The 16,106-nt window shown below is 37.2% G+C and overlaps 1 protein-coding gene across 1 annotated transcript in view; it reads right to left on the minus strand.

Moving 5' to 3' along the window:
* CTDP1 (CTD phosphatase subunit 1) overlaps positions 1-16,106 on the minus strand; it is a 101,030-nt gene that overhangs the window by 60,587 nt on the left and 24,337 nt on the right. Inside the window, exons 6-10 of the mRNA XM_030944127.1 lie at positions 14,967-15,057; positions 13,679-13,845; positions 11,032-12,117; positions 3,046-3,187; positions 566-796 (exon numbers count right to left, since the gene is read on the minus strand). Of these exons, the coding sequence (XP_030799987.1) occupies positions 566-796; positions 3,046-3,187; positions 11,032-12,117; positions 13,679-13,845; positions 14,967-15,057 (1,717 nt within the window). The remainder of the gene's footprint in view (positions 1-565; positions 797-3,045; positions 3,188-11,031; positions 12,118-13,678; positions 13,846-14,966; positions 15,058-16,106) is intronic.

The following is a 16,106-nucleotide window of genomic DNA, read 5'->3' on the forward strand; positions in this document are numbered from 1 at the left end:
CCTCTTCCTCCTCCACAATTATTGTCTTGACTTAGTGGTCTAAGGATTAGTAACGAGCACTCAGCCATATGGCCTTATTTCATAATGCTCAGTCAGCTACACACCTCTTCCATTGCTTCTGATACTCCTCAAAAACAAAGTTAATGATCCATTTGAGGGAATTAGGTGAAAAGAAAAATTTTATAAACAAGAACGAAATGCTATCAGGTATGTTTTATTAACAAAAAACAATCCAGTATTCCAAGACCCTTTAAGAAACATCAAGCTGCCTCACTTCAGCAATCAGTTACTGTAACATTCTTTAGACTACACAAACTACATCCTGAATTTACTGGGTTTGAGGTTTCCAGTTCCACTTCAGTGAGGCACAGAAAGCATCTGGAATTGTAGCGTTCTGACTTCACTTCAGCTGATTATTTCCTTTTGCTTATTTTCTTGGCTTTTCAGAAAGCAAACTAAGTAAAGCAAAAATACCAATTCAATCAAATGAAAGGATAATGAGAGTAAGATTTACTACAGAATCTAAAAATGTAGACAATGTGACTCTTAGCTATGCTTTAGGTACCTGAAAGATGAGTGTTCACCGTGGACTGGCAAAGTGATGGGAGGAGCTGGAGATTGGATGTACATTGACTGTCCAGATGTCTGTGCGCCTTTCCTGATCAGCTTTCCAGTGTTAGGATCATAAATTCGAACTTCAGGACCAGGTTGAGACTTTGGATGGATGGGTGTTGGGTGAAACAGAGCAGTCTGAAATGTGCTGGGTGTATCAGGAAATGTGGCAGGGCTATTTTCTCTGTTAGATGGAGTTCAGAAAAAAAATTACATTAGAAATTTAAATGAGCTATCTAACCAGAACATAAAAAACGAGCATTCCCTTCTAAAGCAGAAGAGGGAAATGGTTTGGAAAATCTCTAAAGATACATTTCTTCTCCTCCACCTCATTAAAGTCCCACTGAATTTAAAACAGAAAACTGCAAATACGAGATAATGCCATGTTTAAATTACTAAAATATTAATAAGTATGTCTTAAAAATTGTCTAAACACAAAGTTACTAAAATTATTTCCAGGTAGTAACAACAGCACAATTAGCAAAGCATGATAATCAGCATACATGCAACAAAGAGAACAGCAGACTTATGGTATCAATCTTTCTATTTGGTCTCCAAATTTGCTCTGAGAGAAAATAAACACGTAGTATTAACTTGCAAGTCATCCTGACTAACTTTTTAAAATAGTAAACTGCCCATGATCACCCTGCTGCATTTTAAAAACATAACTTCAGAAGTGTCAGCAGAAACATTCAGAGACCAGTCTGCAGGAATCACCATACTATCCAATTGTGATGAAGTACCACCAAAAAAACCCAAGAAAACTGAATAATTTTAAAAAAATCATCAACTAAAACAGCATGTTATGCTCCATGAAAGCAATGCTATGTTAAAAAAAGATTCAATTAATTTGTAACAAATACTAGAAGTGACACAAAACTGGAGTTTTTACCAGATGCTTTTATGGATGTTTCTGAAGTAGTCTTGTAGCAATAACACAGTAAACCAATTCCAAGTTTACCTATTCTTTACTTGCTATCTTAAGTTCATTTTACATGCAAATGTTTTCTCAGGCTTCTCCCCTCCCCTAGTTTGTATGTGCTTTGGACCTGTAATCACTATTTCAAGCAGCTTCATTAAAATCTTTTCCAAAGCAGTTGCACGTATTGGGTTAATGTAAAGGTTTTGCATTAAGATAGGTATCTTACTGACTGAAGCTTGTGGGGGGAGGAAGTATGAAGTTAAAAGGTATTGTATTTGAAAACACAGAAGTAGGAAAAATTACCATGTTTCAGTAAAATAGAAGAGTAATTTAACAGAGGGAGGAAGACTAACATTCATCTAGACATCAAAAAAAAAAAAGTTCACAAGCTACTGTCCAGGTTTCTACTGCAAACTTAGCAGTGTCAAATTAAGCATCCCATGCAAATATTCCAAAGTTTGAATTAAAACCATCATATAGTACTTTTAAAATACCAAGTATCCTAGTCAAGCCATAAGCAGGCTACATGTTTTTTCCCAACTTATAGGGATCCTGTGTCTCAACCTAGTGCTGCATTTGATAAATGCCCTAACTTCCACATTTCTTCTTTTGGTGTCTTCAAAGCCTAACACACCCATGTTCTGCCCTCATCAGGGCATCTTGTAAGTAGAAAGTAAATCTCTAGCATAGTCAATCACACCAGTATCAGTTTAATACAGAAATCCCATTATGCTGTGCTCCTTCCTGTCTAAAAATGGAAGGGAAGATCCTCTGATATGCTTGCAGGATGTGGGTCTATCCAAACAGATAAGTCAAGAAGCAGAAGCTGGCTTGACAGTACCTTGTCATGAGTTACTTTAGCCACTCTACTATCCTGCAGGAGACTGTTATTGTCCAACTTCCTCTTAATTAATGTTTTTGGCTACCTCTTCTATTTACTGTCACCCTATAGTGCACTAATTATTTTTTACCTTTTCTCTTTCAGCACTTTCTTATCCCAAAATCGCCTCTCACTAGTTCCTTTCTTCCAGTTTTTGACCCTGTCTTCACACCTTCTAATTCTTCTTAGAATTTTCTATAATATTTTTCTGTTTCTCTCTTTCCCATCACTACCAAATTTCACCAAAAATGCCATACTTTACTAGTTTCTCATGTAGTCAAAGTATGCACATTTTTTGGCAGCATAAATGATCCTGTGCTGTGGTGGCATTCCGTCCATAAGCCTCCATTGGCTTATGGATGAAATGAAAAGGGCAACTTCTCCAAATTAAAAGAGCTAACAACAGTAACTGCTAAAGAAAGTAATGTTACCACAAGCTCTCTCCTGACTGTGCTAGTTACTGAACTGCCTCCTGATCCCTCAGTCTTCAGTTTAAAAAAAGAGAAATGCACAAAACCAGGGAGTTCTTCCATAAAATCCGTAAGCATCTGAACTTGTCAGAAACCAATTTATCAACAAATCAGAATAACCTGTTTTCACAGCCCCTATTTCCTGAAGGAATAGCACTTACCTGTGTGTTTTGATGTAGTCATCCTTTAAGGGAAAGAGCTGTTCCTCAACCTTGTCCCAGCGCTCCAGGCAGCTCCATAGCCAATCAGGGTTTACAACATGGAGATCCTTGCAGTCCTGAGCTTGCCGTACTTTCTCTGTGCCTATTACAGAGTCAAACACAACATAACAGTGTTCCCAAAACCACAGAAGAAAAACCAGTGTAGAGTTAAAACTAAGAACATTCTGTCATCAATTGTACAGAAAAGTTAATCTTCCTCTATATTCCCTACTATCAAAACCAACAAACAACCACCATCATCACTCTCCAACCACCCCCAAACAAACATAGGATTAACGCCAAAACTGGCCCCTCTCCAAAAACCAAACAAAAATAAACCATGATGATAAACCATCAACCAACCACCCACCTAATTTTATGTCCTTGTAGCTTATAAAAAGCATGACACTGAAGATGTCAAGATGGGTATCTTACAAACACCCAAGGACAAAAGACTTAGTCCTAACCTTACTGTTAGTTTGTGCTAGGTATATACATGCAAGTATCTGCGCTCCAGTGCAGATGCCCTGGACACCTTAATTAGGTAGACAGAAGTGGGTATCAGGCTCACCATAACCGTAGCCCAAAACACCTTGCAGTTGCTACACCCCCACGGGTAATCAGCAGTAGTTAATATTAAGCAATGAGAGTAAACTTGACTTAGCCATAGCAAATCTAGGGTTGGTAAATCCTGTGCCAGCCACCGTGGTCATACAGGAGACCCAAATTAACTTTATAATGGCATAAAGAGTGATCACATGCTATCCAAGTAGCTAAGATTAAAAAGCAACTGAGTTGTCACAAGCCCAAGATGCCAATGAGGCCTCCCCATCAAAGAAGATCTTAAAACAATGATTAATTGAACTCCACGAAAGCCAGGGCCCAAACTGGGATTAGATACCCCACTATGCCTGGCCCTAAATTTTAATCACTGCTCCTCCCCAGTCCAACAAAACAATCACAGCTAATAAAAGTGAGAATCTGAGTAAGATGCAGTACCTCAGACTCAAGCTGGATGAAGGTAACTTTCTGAAGAACTGGCACCATGGAAGTAGCCCACTAAGATTTATACAGAAAATCTCTGCATCTTCTCTGCATGTTAGCCCAACAAACAACACAAGTGCACTTTTGTATAACATCTCCTTCACTTGCATTTGTTAGCAGTCCAAGAAGAAGCAGCTTTTCAATGCTGTTGAATCCTGACTAACTTATCATACTAACTTTTTTACACATGGCCCTCTGTTCATACAGCACGATACCTTTTGACTGTCACCCACCCAACCTCCATCTACCAGAGATGGAGGCAAAGCAGATAGAATTCATTTCTGCTGAAACAGGAGCAAAGAATGTGAAGCTAAACATGGCAGGCTAGCATGCAGTCCAAGTGAAACCATCAACAGTGCAGCTTGCAAGTAACAGGTGATCTCAAATTCTACTCTCCGGGGATGCCAAAACAAGAGAGAAACTAAGCGAAGTTGCTATAAATCTGCCAAAAAGCAGCAAAATCAGCGCTGTGGTTTAATGCCAGCCACTTGTTGACTCCTCCAACCACACCAGTGGGATGGGGAGGACAATCAGGGAAAAAACCAACACTAGTGAGCTAACAACAGCTAATGAAACAAAGTAAAATATAATAATACTAATAATATGAGCCCTTGTCTGTTTTCACACACACAAGAACAATGAAGCAATGAAGCCTCCAGAAAAAAAAAAAAATCAAGCTTCAGAACAATTCTGACAAGCAAGCAAGAACAGTAAATTAATTTGATGTTTTCATCACAGTTCCCTGGAGTTTCATCTTCATGACTGTCATTTAACAATACGATTTTACTTGTTTCAATTTAGATGAAAATCTTGAGGTACCCATGCTTCTTCACATATTTTGAAGATGAGACAAAGCAGCTGATCTCAAATACTTCATACCCTTTGTACAACCTGAACTACAATCCACTGGGATAGACAGATGAACTGAAATGCACTTGAGGATTGACCTAACTAGTTGGTTAGACAACTCAGTTTAAGACATCTGTAAGATTAAACAACTAAACAGAAAGGGCAGGAGATAATTGTCCTTTATGAAACTCCTGAAAGCCTAGAGTTTCCCTACCTTTTGTACCCCAAACCCAATGGAATACAGGAGTAGGGCTACATTTTTCTCTAGATACACATACTTTTTTTCTTGGATTTAGACTAGCAGAAAACAATGCTGTGTGCACAAATATATTTCTTATTTTTCAGGTGTAAATGCAACCAGTTGCACAGTTCAGGATGTAAGAACTGTACATATAAAGCTTTACTCCGCACCACTATACAGTATATGTGGAAAAAAAAAGTTAACTTAAGAACCCAATATAAACACAAACACAAAAAAAGTACTTCAAGACACAGTCCTGTCCAAACTTCTAATGATTTGGATGTCATATTTTAATTTTTGCCACGTAATAAAAATAAAACCACCGTCCAACAAAGATTCAGTGAAAACAATTTTAGAATTGCAACTGTGTTAAACCCAGCACACTTCTGCAGTTCAAGAGGTTTTAACTGGCTAAAACATAAAACCCTAATAAGGGAGGTCCATGTACTCCCTGAAATCATACATGCCCTGATTTAAGAAATCTGTTTTCCAATTAATTATGAGTTACAAAAGCAACTGAGAAGGAATTTCATGCAACAGTTGCTGGAAATGAGCCAGTTTACAGTGCCAAAAGTAGCTTTGACTGGAGATATTAATATTTAATTAACCTCAATAGGAATTGTAGAAATACCTGCAGTTAGAAATAGTTACGTATAAACCTGTATTTAATTTATACACATAGTATATTTCAGAAGAAATAAAGCAAAGGTTCTGAAAGAGAATCAGTTTAGGAGGTCTGGACTGAAGAAGTTTAAGGCTTTGCTTGGACATTGCTTTCTTTTGAGAATAAAACAGAAAAGGAATAAAAACATCAGAAAAACAAATCAGCAAGAAGACAGCTGTTATAAACAGGATGCTAAAATCGGGTTCATAAGCGTAACTTTCAGAGCAAAAAAAAGCAACAAGAGCAAGAAGTCTGGTAGAAGTTTAGGTATCTGTGCCTGTTATTAAACACTGAATCAGATATCAGACACAGCTGGCAATACTGTCCAGCTCATAACAGCTCTGGAGCTGACTGAATACCACACACGGTAGCAGCAGTTTCACTAGTCAGCCCACAACAGTTAAACAGAGCTGCTGATGCTGTTGGATAATGGGACTATGCTGCTCCTTCTGGACTTCACTGGGGGAAACAAGGACAAAACTGTAAAATTGCACCTTCACCTCATGTTAAATCTGTGAAGTTACATGAGGAGATGGCTTTCTCCAACTGTTTTTCAAACTCATGTTTCTGCACTGATGTCAGGTGTTTAATCTTGCTGCTACTTCCTCCCCACCCCCACAATCTGCATTCACACATATCTGATTGTTTTGTACTGGATGTATGCTGAGGAGCCATGCAAATTCTTCTAGTCAACAGGATTGTGACAGAAAACTTAAACATTAAAGCCAAAATAGCACAATTTTGTATGAAGTTGCTACTGGAACTAGATGGTTTTTAAGGTCCCTAACAACACAAATGTTCTAGGATTCTGTGAAAGCTGGTGACACAGACTTGTGTGTAACCAAACCCACCTCCCAAGAGTCAAAAGTCTTACCTTTCTCACCTCCTCAACATCAAGGCTTTCTGCCTCCTCCCAGTTTCTAAAGTGCAGTGGCCTATGGCACACTCCAGCACACTGAAAACTGCATGAGGGAATACAAATGTGTCCTCTTGGGGAGGGTTTCCTATTTCTAGCTTTAAACAACATTTAGTGAAACACCAAATTTAACTAGGAAAAGAAACAGCACTGTGATAACATGTTTGCTGTCTCCTCTCCCTTTTCCCAGTGTAACTTCTCCTTTTTGAATTACACTTACTAAGACAAAACAGCAAAAATTATTATCTATCCAAGCACAAGTACTTCTGATGCAGCTAAAACATCTGAATTACCCAGCTGAGCTGAAAATCACTTAGAGAAAAACTGATCTTCCAGACTACTTTCTTGCATTATTGTCATCTGACTACCTTCCCCTACCTTCAAATTCTAAAATTGTTCCAAAAAGTTTAAAAGGCACAGAAGGTTTTCCACATGAAGCAACTACGGGCCAAATTTATCACATCTACTCTCTGATGGATACAGTCTGAAGCAGATAGTATTGGAAAATGTTATTTTCAAAGCTGGGGAAGGTGCTCATCAATTCTACTTCTGAACTTATTGAAAACACTGCTCAGCCAACTGTGGCCTCTGATTCAATCTCACCCAAGCAGAACTCAGTGTGAGTGCTCAAGGCTCTGCGACAACTAACCAAAGCACCCAATGGAGAGAGATCATCAGCAGCACTTGCAGAACTTTCTCCTGATTCCAACACACCAAAATCAACATATCCTTATGGCAGTCTGTAACCAGGCTGCCAGACACTGCTCGGAAAATGTGGATCGCTAAAAGTTTATTCCTCTTCAGATAATTTTTATATATAGATCTTGATTTATAATCAAATCCTCTTCTGCAAGAACACTGACCTAAAACAAGTGACAGATGTGCTGTTCTGAAGCAATGCCTGAAGTTCAGGTTTAACTCTGTACTGTAAAACCAACAGGCTTACCAGGTCAGTGGTCAAGTTTAGAGCAGTGCTCAACCCAATTTTTTTTAAAAGACACGGCCCCTCAACATATTTCTCAGGAAAAATCGCTGTTGACACATCACAGGCATAGGAAATGGCAAAGACTCAAATATATTTTGAAAAAGAAAAGAAAAATTCGGTGCCTAAACTGATGTATTTCCATTCCCACCACAATACAATAATTTTTGAGAGATATGAACAGCCTATCTGCTCCACCAGCAAAAACTCAATACAAGAATCAACTACAATGTCTTTCATCTATTCAGGAAGGAACATAACAAGGTTTATGAAATACTGTGATAACTGCTTAGCCAAGTGTGTACACAGCTATAAAAAACTCATCCTACAGTGCAGTGTACTGATACTTAAAGCAAAGAGCAGATGTGTCAAAAACTGAAGCAAGATCTATGCAGCCCATAGATAAGTGGAAAGGACTATAGGATGGCCTTTTGTCAGTCACTCAGATTTATGAAAGCTGATTAGATGATGCAAAGATCCTGGATTTTGCAGTAATTTCTGCCCTATGTAATGAAAGAAGCCCTAATTTTTTTCAGGAACAAGGATTTATTTAATTTCAGAATTCAGAGAACCTGTGTCTACAGGAAAACAAATGGCCTATCTGCAGAGAAAGAAACAAGTATATATAAAGAATAAAAAAATTAAATTATTTACCCTAATAAGCTGAGAAGAATGCTGTAAAAACAACCTAAAACGTTTTTCACTATCTGTTCATTTCAGCGCACCAAGCTATGATGAGATCACTTTGCAGGGGAAACCCCATCACTTCCAGACCTAAGGGGTAACTGTTTCACAGTGACTTCTTCCCTTTTACGTCCTCTGCCAAATTCTTCCTTTGCCTTCAAAATGAGAAAGCTAATAGTATTCATTCCCAAACTCTGCTGCAGATTAAGTATGTGCCTTCTTTACATCTCAGCTAGTAAAAAGTAAACATACACATTCAGCTGCTTGTCAGAGTCCCAAGTCTGCCACTGTTAGTGGTGTCACCCAAAAGACTGAACTAAAAGGTATTTTAAAATCACTTTTCATGAACTTGTCAAAAGAAGAAAAAAAGATAAAGTACAGATAACAACATTGCCTGGTTTCACATCATTGACTTCCAAAAAAAAACTCAAGAAGGGACATGCTTTTGTTTCCCCTTTTCACCAGCAATTAGACATCAAGCAGTGCTTCACATGTTTGCTACAGGAAACAAAGATGCAATATTTGTATGGCTTACTGTCAGCAAAAGGCTTGTAATAATTTGCTCGCTATAAGAATTGCTATAAAAATCACATTGACAGATGAATTATCACAAATCCAGCTGTGACAGGACAAAATTTATATCCTGAAAATGTCTGATTAAGGAGTTCCCTTCATGAAATTAGAATGATGCAGCCTAACGACTCCCACCTTCCAGAGGAGAGAATAATAGTCTCCAGTTGAAAAAAAACCAAAACCCCATCACAAAACCAGAACCAGTTAATCCACAAGGATCTTACAAAGGGTTATTGGATCATACTGTTTTATTCACTCTAAATACCTCTATTGCATTGACATTGTTACAGAAATAATTAAGTGATGATGAAAGATGACAACAGTATTGCCCATTAGGCAGAAATAATGACTGCCAATTTAACTCAACTAGAATTAGTGCAATATGCAATTTAATCAAAAACAAAGTTAAAATAGCTTCTCATATTCAGATGTACTTCAGTATGACTCACTAAGAATGTGCAGGTGGCAAATTATTTATTTATAAAAATAGAACACAAGGACGCATAGATGCATCTACATAAATACACAGCCCTTAAATGGTACATTAAAAAAAACCAAAAACAAAAAGTCAACTGCTTCTCATTATCACATGATGTGTACCTTAATGGATTTTTCAACACTTTTCACTCTAGAGAAATGTGTATGTTTGGGAGAGTCTCATTTACATTTATCCTATCAATTTTACCCCATCACAAAACAGATGCATCTGATGTATAACTACATCTAGTTTAAGATAAACAAAGCAATTTTGAAATGAAACATTTTAAGATTTGAAATTGGAAAATTATCTCTTATACTGATGGCTATTATGTCTCCAATGAAGTATGATGAACTTGCATAATCCCTTGCTGAAATAATTACTCCTATTTATGAAGTTTTAAAACAGCTGTTCAGCAACAGTAGTAAAACAATGGAGTCCCAAACTGATGCATCAATTGATTTCAAAACTTCACATTCACTGTTGCAATTATCACATCTTCACAACCCAGAATCCCAGCTAATCTCAAGGCATCTAATTCCACCTCCTGAGTTTTAGGTTGTTTTTACTACTAAAGCATCCATCTCCATTTATCGTATGTGTTTACTACTTAAATGCCTCTTGACATACAGACTTTTAAAATACAAGCCAATGAAACCAAGCTGCTTCTGATGTACTAAAACCCCACATGAATAGCAGTAAAAAAAAATAAAAATCCAATAGGTGGCAGATAATGTATTTCTTTGCTTATGATGTCTAGGTGTGTTCAAAAGCACCTGTAAAGTTTAGATTATTTAAAACGTGCAGTTTTACTTTTGGATTTCACTGATTTGACTATCAGATATTTAGATTCCATATAATTTCAAAAGGAAAGCAATGAGGGAACCAAGCCTCAGGCTGCACCCATAAAAACCAGTGTGCTAGAGGCTAGAGCTGCTGACTGGTAGCTCCTCTATGGCAGCTCCAATGGTACATTGCTATCCATTACAGGTATAAAAAACCAGGCAGCTTTGTCAAAGACAACCTAAAAGCTATGCTAAACTCTTAGATTTCCTTTGACAAAATAATAAGCACAGTGCAGTGACAGGGTATTAGCAGTCTCTTAAAATAATTTGTTTGAATTCCATCCTAAGTGAAATTGAACCATGATAAATGAATTTGAGAAACTGAAACATAGAGCACCTTTGTAGCAAGACGACCATAAACATTTCTTTGACACAAATACTAAGGGTTTCTAGTCAACAACTCTGAGTCTTGGACTATTAGTATCACCAATTCTTAACAAAAAACCGAGACATGACACATTGCATCAGAGGGTATTTAGTGGCTCACACTTGTAACAATTAAAAGTCACATTTGAGCAAAAAGAAGAGAAAGATCCTTTTAAAAAAGCTGATAAATTGTTTTAGGAAGAATCTTTCATTTTGATTCTAATCTCAGGTACAGACTTTAGTCTGTAGATTATACAAAAGAGCTCAAGGCATGAACTCAGACTAAAAGCTGCTCAATAACCTACCTGTCCTTGCTGCAATGAGATGTGTTGCTTTATCAGGATCATCAGCACTAAGTACAAGATTCTTCACAATTTTAGCTCCAAGTGCTGTGGCATGATAGTGTTCCCGTGTCTTTTCAATAGGGAAGTTTGTCGGGTAAAGTCCACTAAATATGATAGTTACGTCTGCCAAGACTTTACTTTTCAGTTCTGGTACTATTTTTCTGATGTCTGGAATTTCCTCAATCTCTTTTTTCAGATATTTATCATACTTTGTGTAATAATCAGTGTGAACTCGCACAAGGATCTCCTCAAGGTATATCAAATGGTCGTCGTCATCTGTATCATCTTCCTCCTCTTCTTCCTCCATGCTCTGGTCTAAGGACTCACCCATTGTAATTCCAGACTGTTCACTAATCTGCGATTCTGTTTCAGCTTCTTTCTTGTCTCCAGACCCATTTCCTAAATCACAAAGGCTTTCCTGTTCACTTTCCTCTTGTGCTTCATGATCAATTTTGTCCTGGATATTTTCACTAGGTAAAGACTGTGTGTCCCCAGAATGGTTCACCAGACCATCCTTTTTCTCACTCACATCAGCGCAACCCTCTTGCTGCAAATTTTCATCCTGCAGAGGTTGTTTGGACTTCTTCCAACTTCTCTTTTCCTCATTCTCACTATCTGATACAGAAGTAGATGACTTTTTGGTATCCAATCCGTTGTCACTTTCACTGTCACTAGACAGTTCAAAGTCCAAGTCATTTGTTATCTTCTCTTGGGTTTGCTGCTTCTCTATAACTGTTGTATCAAGTTGCTCCGAAAAAATCTGAGATTCTTTTGTATTTGCCAAATCATCAGCGACCTCACTGTCCATTCTGTGACCAGTGCTATCATTTAAGGAGTCCTGGGCATTAACTTTATTATGAGAGTTCACATCCCCATCAGATGTTTCACTGCTTATAGAAGTACTCCCATTTGCAGTGCAAGTGTCCTTTGCAGTTTTCTTGAGACCATTACTATGCTCCTCTACACATATAACATTCTTTATTTCTTCAACATCTTTTGCTGAAATCACTGCTGAATCCAATGCCTCAGGTTTTGCAGAGTGGTTTGCTAAGACATGGGCAAGAAAGAAAACATATTTTCCCATTTTTTCTTCTTTTCAGATTAATGAAAATTTAATTTTCATTGACCTTAAAGACAGAGTTTACATATGGACTTAGATTTAATTATGCTTGGAAGTGATCACTAGACTTGTCTAAGTTGTTAAAATTCTCTAGGTGTTAATGATTACTAGAGAGGACTCTCAAACATAAACATTACTTTTGTAAAGAAGTTATATAAGCAGATTTTTTCCTTTAAATCACAGGTCATTAAGTAATTATTTGTTAACTCTGCGAGCATTAGAGGATTTATCTTGTACAGTAAATTTTACAATTACAACTTTGAGCAATGGAAATAAACAAATTGGGGGCAGATGGGCAGAATTTGCTCCATAAAGTTCTAATCCAGAACTACAGTACAAGAACTTTATTTATAAACAGCCATGTCTTTCATATTACCTAATTTTCATAACAAAATAACTGAACTTTAGTCCTTGAAAAGACATATGTATTTTAGCAACACAAAGATGCCATTCAAGCTTAATTTAAGACTGATGGAATGTAAGTAAAAGGGTAATAGAGTCAAAAGCAGAAGAATAGTTTTAGGATGTGTCCACAGATGTCTGCAGAAGTAGAGAGACAATTAAAGAAACTGCAGACTTCCAAATCGTTGCACACAAACGTTCACTGGGAACACTGTGTGAAATCAGCCTATTTTGTCTCCCTTTTGTGTGCATTTTCCTGCCCTGCAAGTAAGGACAGGAGCCAAGCGTAGAGGTCCCACATCGCAGTGACCTGATTCATGCTGATCATACTATTTCTACTGCTGTCGCGGACATTATCGACAAGGGAAAGAGAGCAATGTCACAAGTATTAAATTAAAAAAATCCCAAACCCTTGGCTAAACTGGAAAAAGCCTGACAATTCTTTCTTATGACATTGTGTTTCAAATTCATTTTGCCCCTAAATAATGACCAATTAATGTGTAATGTGTACTTTCTAAATCCCTTATGTGTATTACACTGCTGAGCCTGTTGAACACATGATTCTTGTGTCAAATACCAGAACACCATGTTCACTAGGTGCTAAAAATTCACACTAATTTTAGCACGATGTAGACTGGGAGCCAAGCAGATTTCAACATTCATTTTCAGCAGTGTGTTGAGGCCAGAGTTTATTACCTATTCCTCCAAGTCCCAAGGGCAAGGAAGGGGACTGAAGAGGTGAAACCTATAGAGAAGAAAAAGTCAGCATGTTTTACATGGGGGTGCGAGGGAGAAAGCGTGTCCCCCTACACATTCATGAAGAGTTTGGTGTATTGCCAAATCAGCTCTCAGCCACAACACTTATTACTGCTTCACTTCTGCTCTGGTGGATGCCAGAAGAAATACTCTCAGTAAGAACAGTCCAGTTTTACCAAGCTACTCACATTTGTACTGTCAACTTCAACAATCTGGGATTGCCCATCTGAGCACAACTGCAGTATTACTAAGACCATCTCAGTGACTTACATCTATCATGTTTGAACAGTGGACAAAGTTACAAACATGGTTTAAAAACAATCTAATTACCTTTCTTCTTCATTTGCATTTCTCTTGATCCAGGAGGTGCATTAATATCTCCTATCCCCTGAAAGTATACATATTTCTTCACAGTTATCAAATTGGGTGCAAACTTCCAAACATCCTCTCTATCATCAATGATGCAAACCATGGAATCTCCACAAGGAAAGAGATCTCTAAGAGACAAAACAGTTGATAAATTAAGCCAGTTTTAGAAATTTATATAGCAATGAAATCAATTTCTATGGATGCCCTGGTTTATTATGAGCATGTCTGCAGAACATGGAGCTTACAAAAGAAACTTACAAAAAGTCAGCAATATTATAATTATGGAATTCAAAACACAAGCTTTGAACAAATTACAGTTAGTGGATAAAAGGGAAACAGCTCTTTTAAAATCTGTGTTCCAAAGGCTAAAAGCAGAAAACAAGAAACAACTGTAAGCACAAACCATTGCAACATCTCAGTCTGGTTTTCTTTGGTTTTTGTCAACCAATAGCCCAAAGTCAACTTTCACAAGGTCAATACACTACCTATAAAGATAGGTAAAAGACACAAGAAGAGTTTTCAAAGAGTAGACTCATTCAATCCAAGATAAAGGAAACAGAATTACTAATACCACCCATCACCTAGGAGGAAGAAAAGGTAGAGTACTTAAGATGCATATTAAAAACATCAAGAAAAAAAAAAAGCTTCTAATTTGCTACAGTCAGGTGTGGCAGGGCAATAACTTTCAGTATTTCATAAACTTGCATTAAACAGATCTGTCTTAGAAAAAAACCTTGGCTTTATACTCTGAAAAAAGAAAACACTCTGAAAAAGATCAGAATGTGAATTTAGACTAGAATATGAATTCAAGGCTCTAGATGACCTAATTTCATGAAACACTAGGAACAGAAGGTGCTTTTAGCACATTTGAAAGCCAGAATACTAGGTATTCAATTATGAATTAAACTCCAACTGAGAATTTTGGTTTAATTAAAAAACCCACAACATAAGTCATTATACAAGATCACAACACAAAGCGGAAATATGGTTGTTATTACAAGAATAAGAAGTGTAAGTGAAAACATGATGCCATGGCATCACACTGTTCTGCTGCCACAGAACCCATTAAGTAGAGGAAATGCTGCAATGCCCAACACCTCAGTTTTACTGATATGGTGTTGATATTTAAGAGGCAGACAAAGAAGGATATGAGCACACTAAATGCAGAGGGAGTAATTTTTGTTTTATTTAGCATATCTTCTCTGTTCGTTGTCATGTTTTGTATAATGCCTAAGATCCACATACATACCTAAGGTTCCCAGTTTTAGAAAATGGATCAATACATTCATCCCTTGACAATATCCGATGGGAAAAAAGCTTCTTTTCAGGGTCCAAAAATCCTTTTGGAAGAAGAAATTAAAAATTAATGTTCAAGATGTTTGTTCCTTGCTTATATTTTATATACTTCTGCTATTTCAATTTGTGCAACAGCAGTTTAACAGACAATTTTGAGGCATGAGATCAGATGGGAAAAAGTACAGTGGATCAAGTATTTGTAGCTAATTCAGTGAGAATAATTTCAAAAATTCCACCTAATTTTCTTTCAAGATGGCAACAAAACTGAATTTGTGACAGCCAAATAAATACGGCTGAAAGAGATACAGCAGGTGATAAGACATACAATTTTTGCAACTTACATTTATCTCTCTATAGCTGGTTCTTTAAAGCTAAATGCTCTCCTTAGCTCATTATGCCTAGGGACTGCAGAGAAGTCTCACAAGAGTCGGCAATGTGCTGCAATATTTAAGCACAGTAGGAAGTTAAGAGACAGTTCCAGCCGGAGCTCTTGCATTGTAGGTTTTAAGTTGTCTAACAACTACTTCAATACATTTACACATAATTAGTATATCCTGGGACTTCTAGAAATATTTAGGCCCAGTTGTAGTAACTTTTCTGACTGCACTCCTTAAAAAGGTAGATGAACAAACAAACAAACCCCAAAACCAAAACAGAAGCTATGCTAGCTGATCTTCAATAAAGTGCTATTATTTAGGAAAATGATGATTTGGGTGTACAAACATACATGCACATGCTTCTGAACTTAGTCTCCAGTAATGAAGCTCACCTTCATGAGCAGATCACAGCCACATACTTGCTTAGAAAGAAACTGGCATATTACATGCTAACCTGTATTTTTTGTTTTACTGAATTAATACTGACACTAGTATCAACTTCTCATTTTTATGAATAATGCAAGGCAGTCAATACTTACTTGGGAACCATCTTTTCAAGTTTTACTGTCTTTTACTTTAAATGATGGCCATATTATAACCAGAAACAGAATTCAAAATGACTACATAGCTGCTCTATGGACCAACTTTAATTTCCTTTTAAGGAGCTCAGATTTGTACAGAACATGTGTTCAACTCCTTTTAACAGTCTAGCTCCC

This window comes from Camarhynchus parvulus, chromosome 2 (assembly GCF_901933205.1).
Source record: "Camarhynchus parvulus chromosome 2, STF_HiC, whole genome shotgun sequence".
In the NCBI taxonomy this organism is placed as follows: Eukaryota; Metazoa; Chordata; class Aves; order Passeriformes; family Thraupidae; genus Camarhynchus; species Camarhynchus parvulus.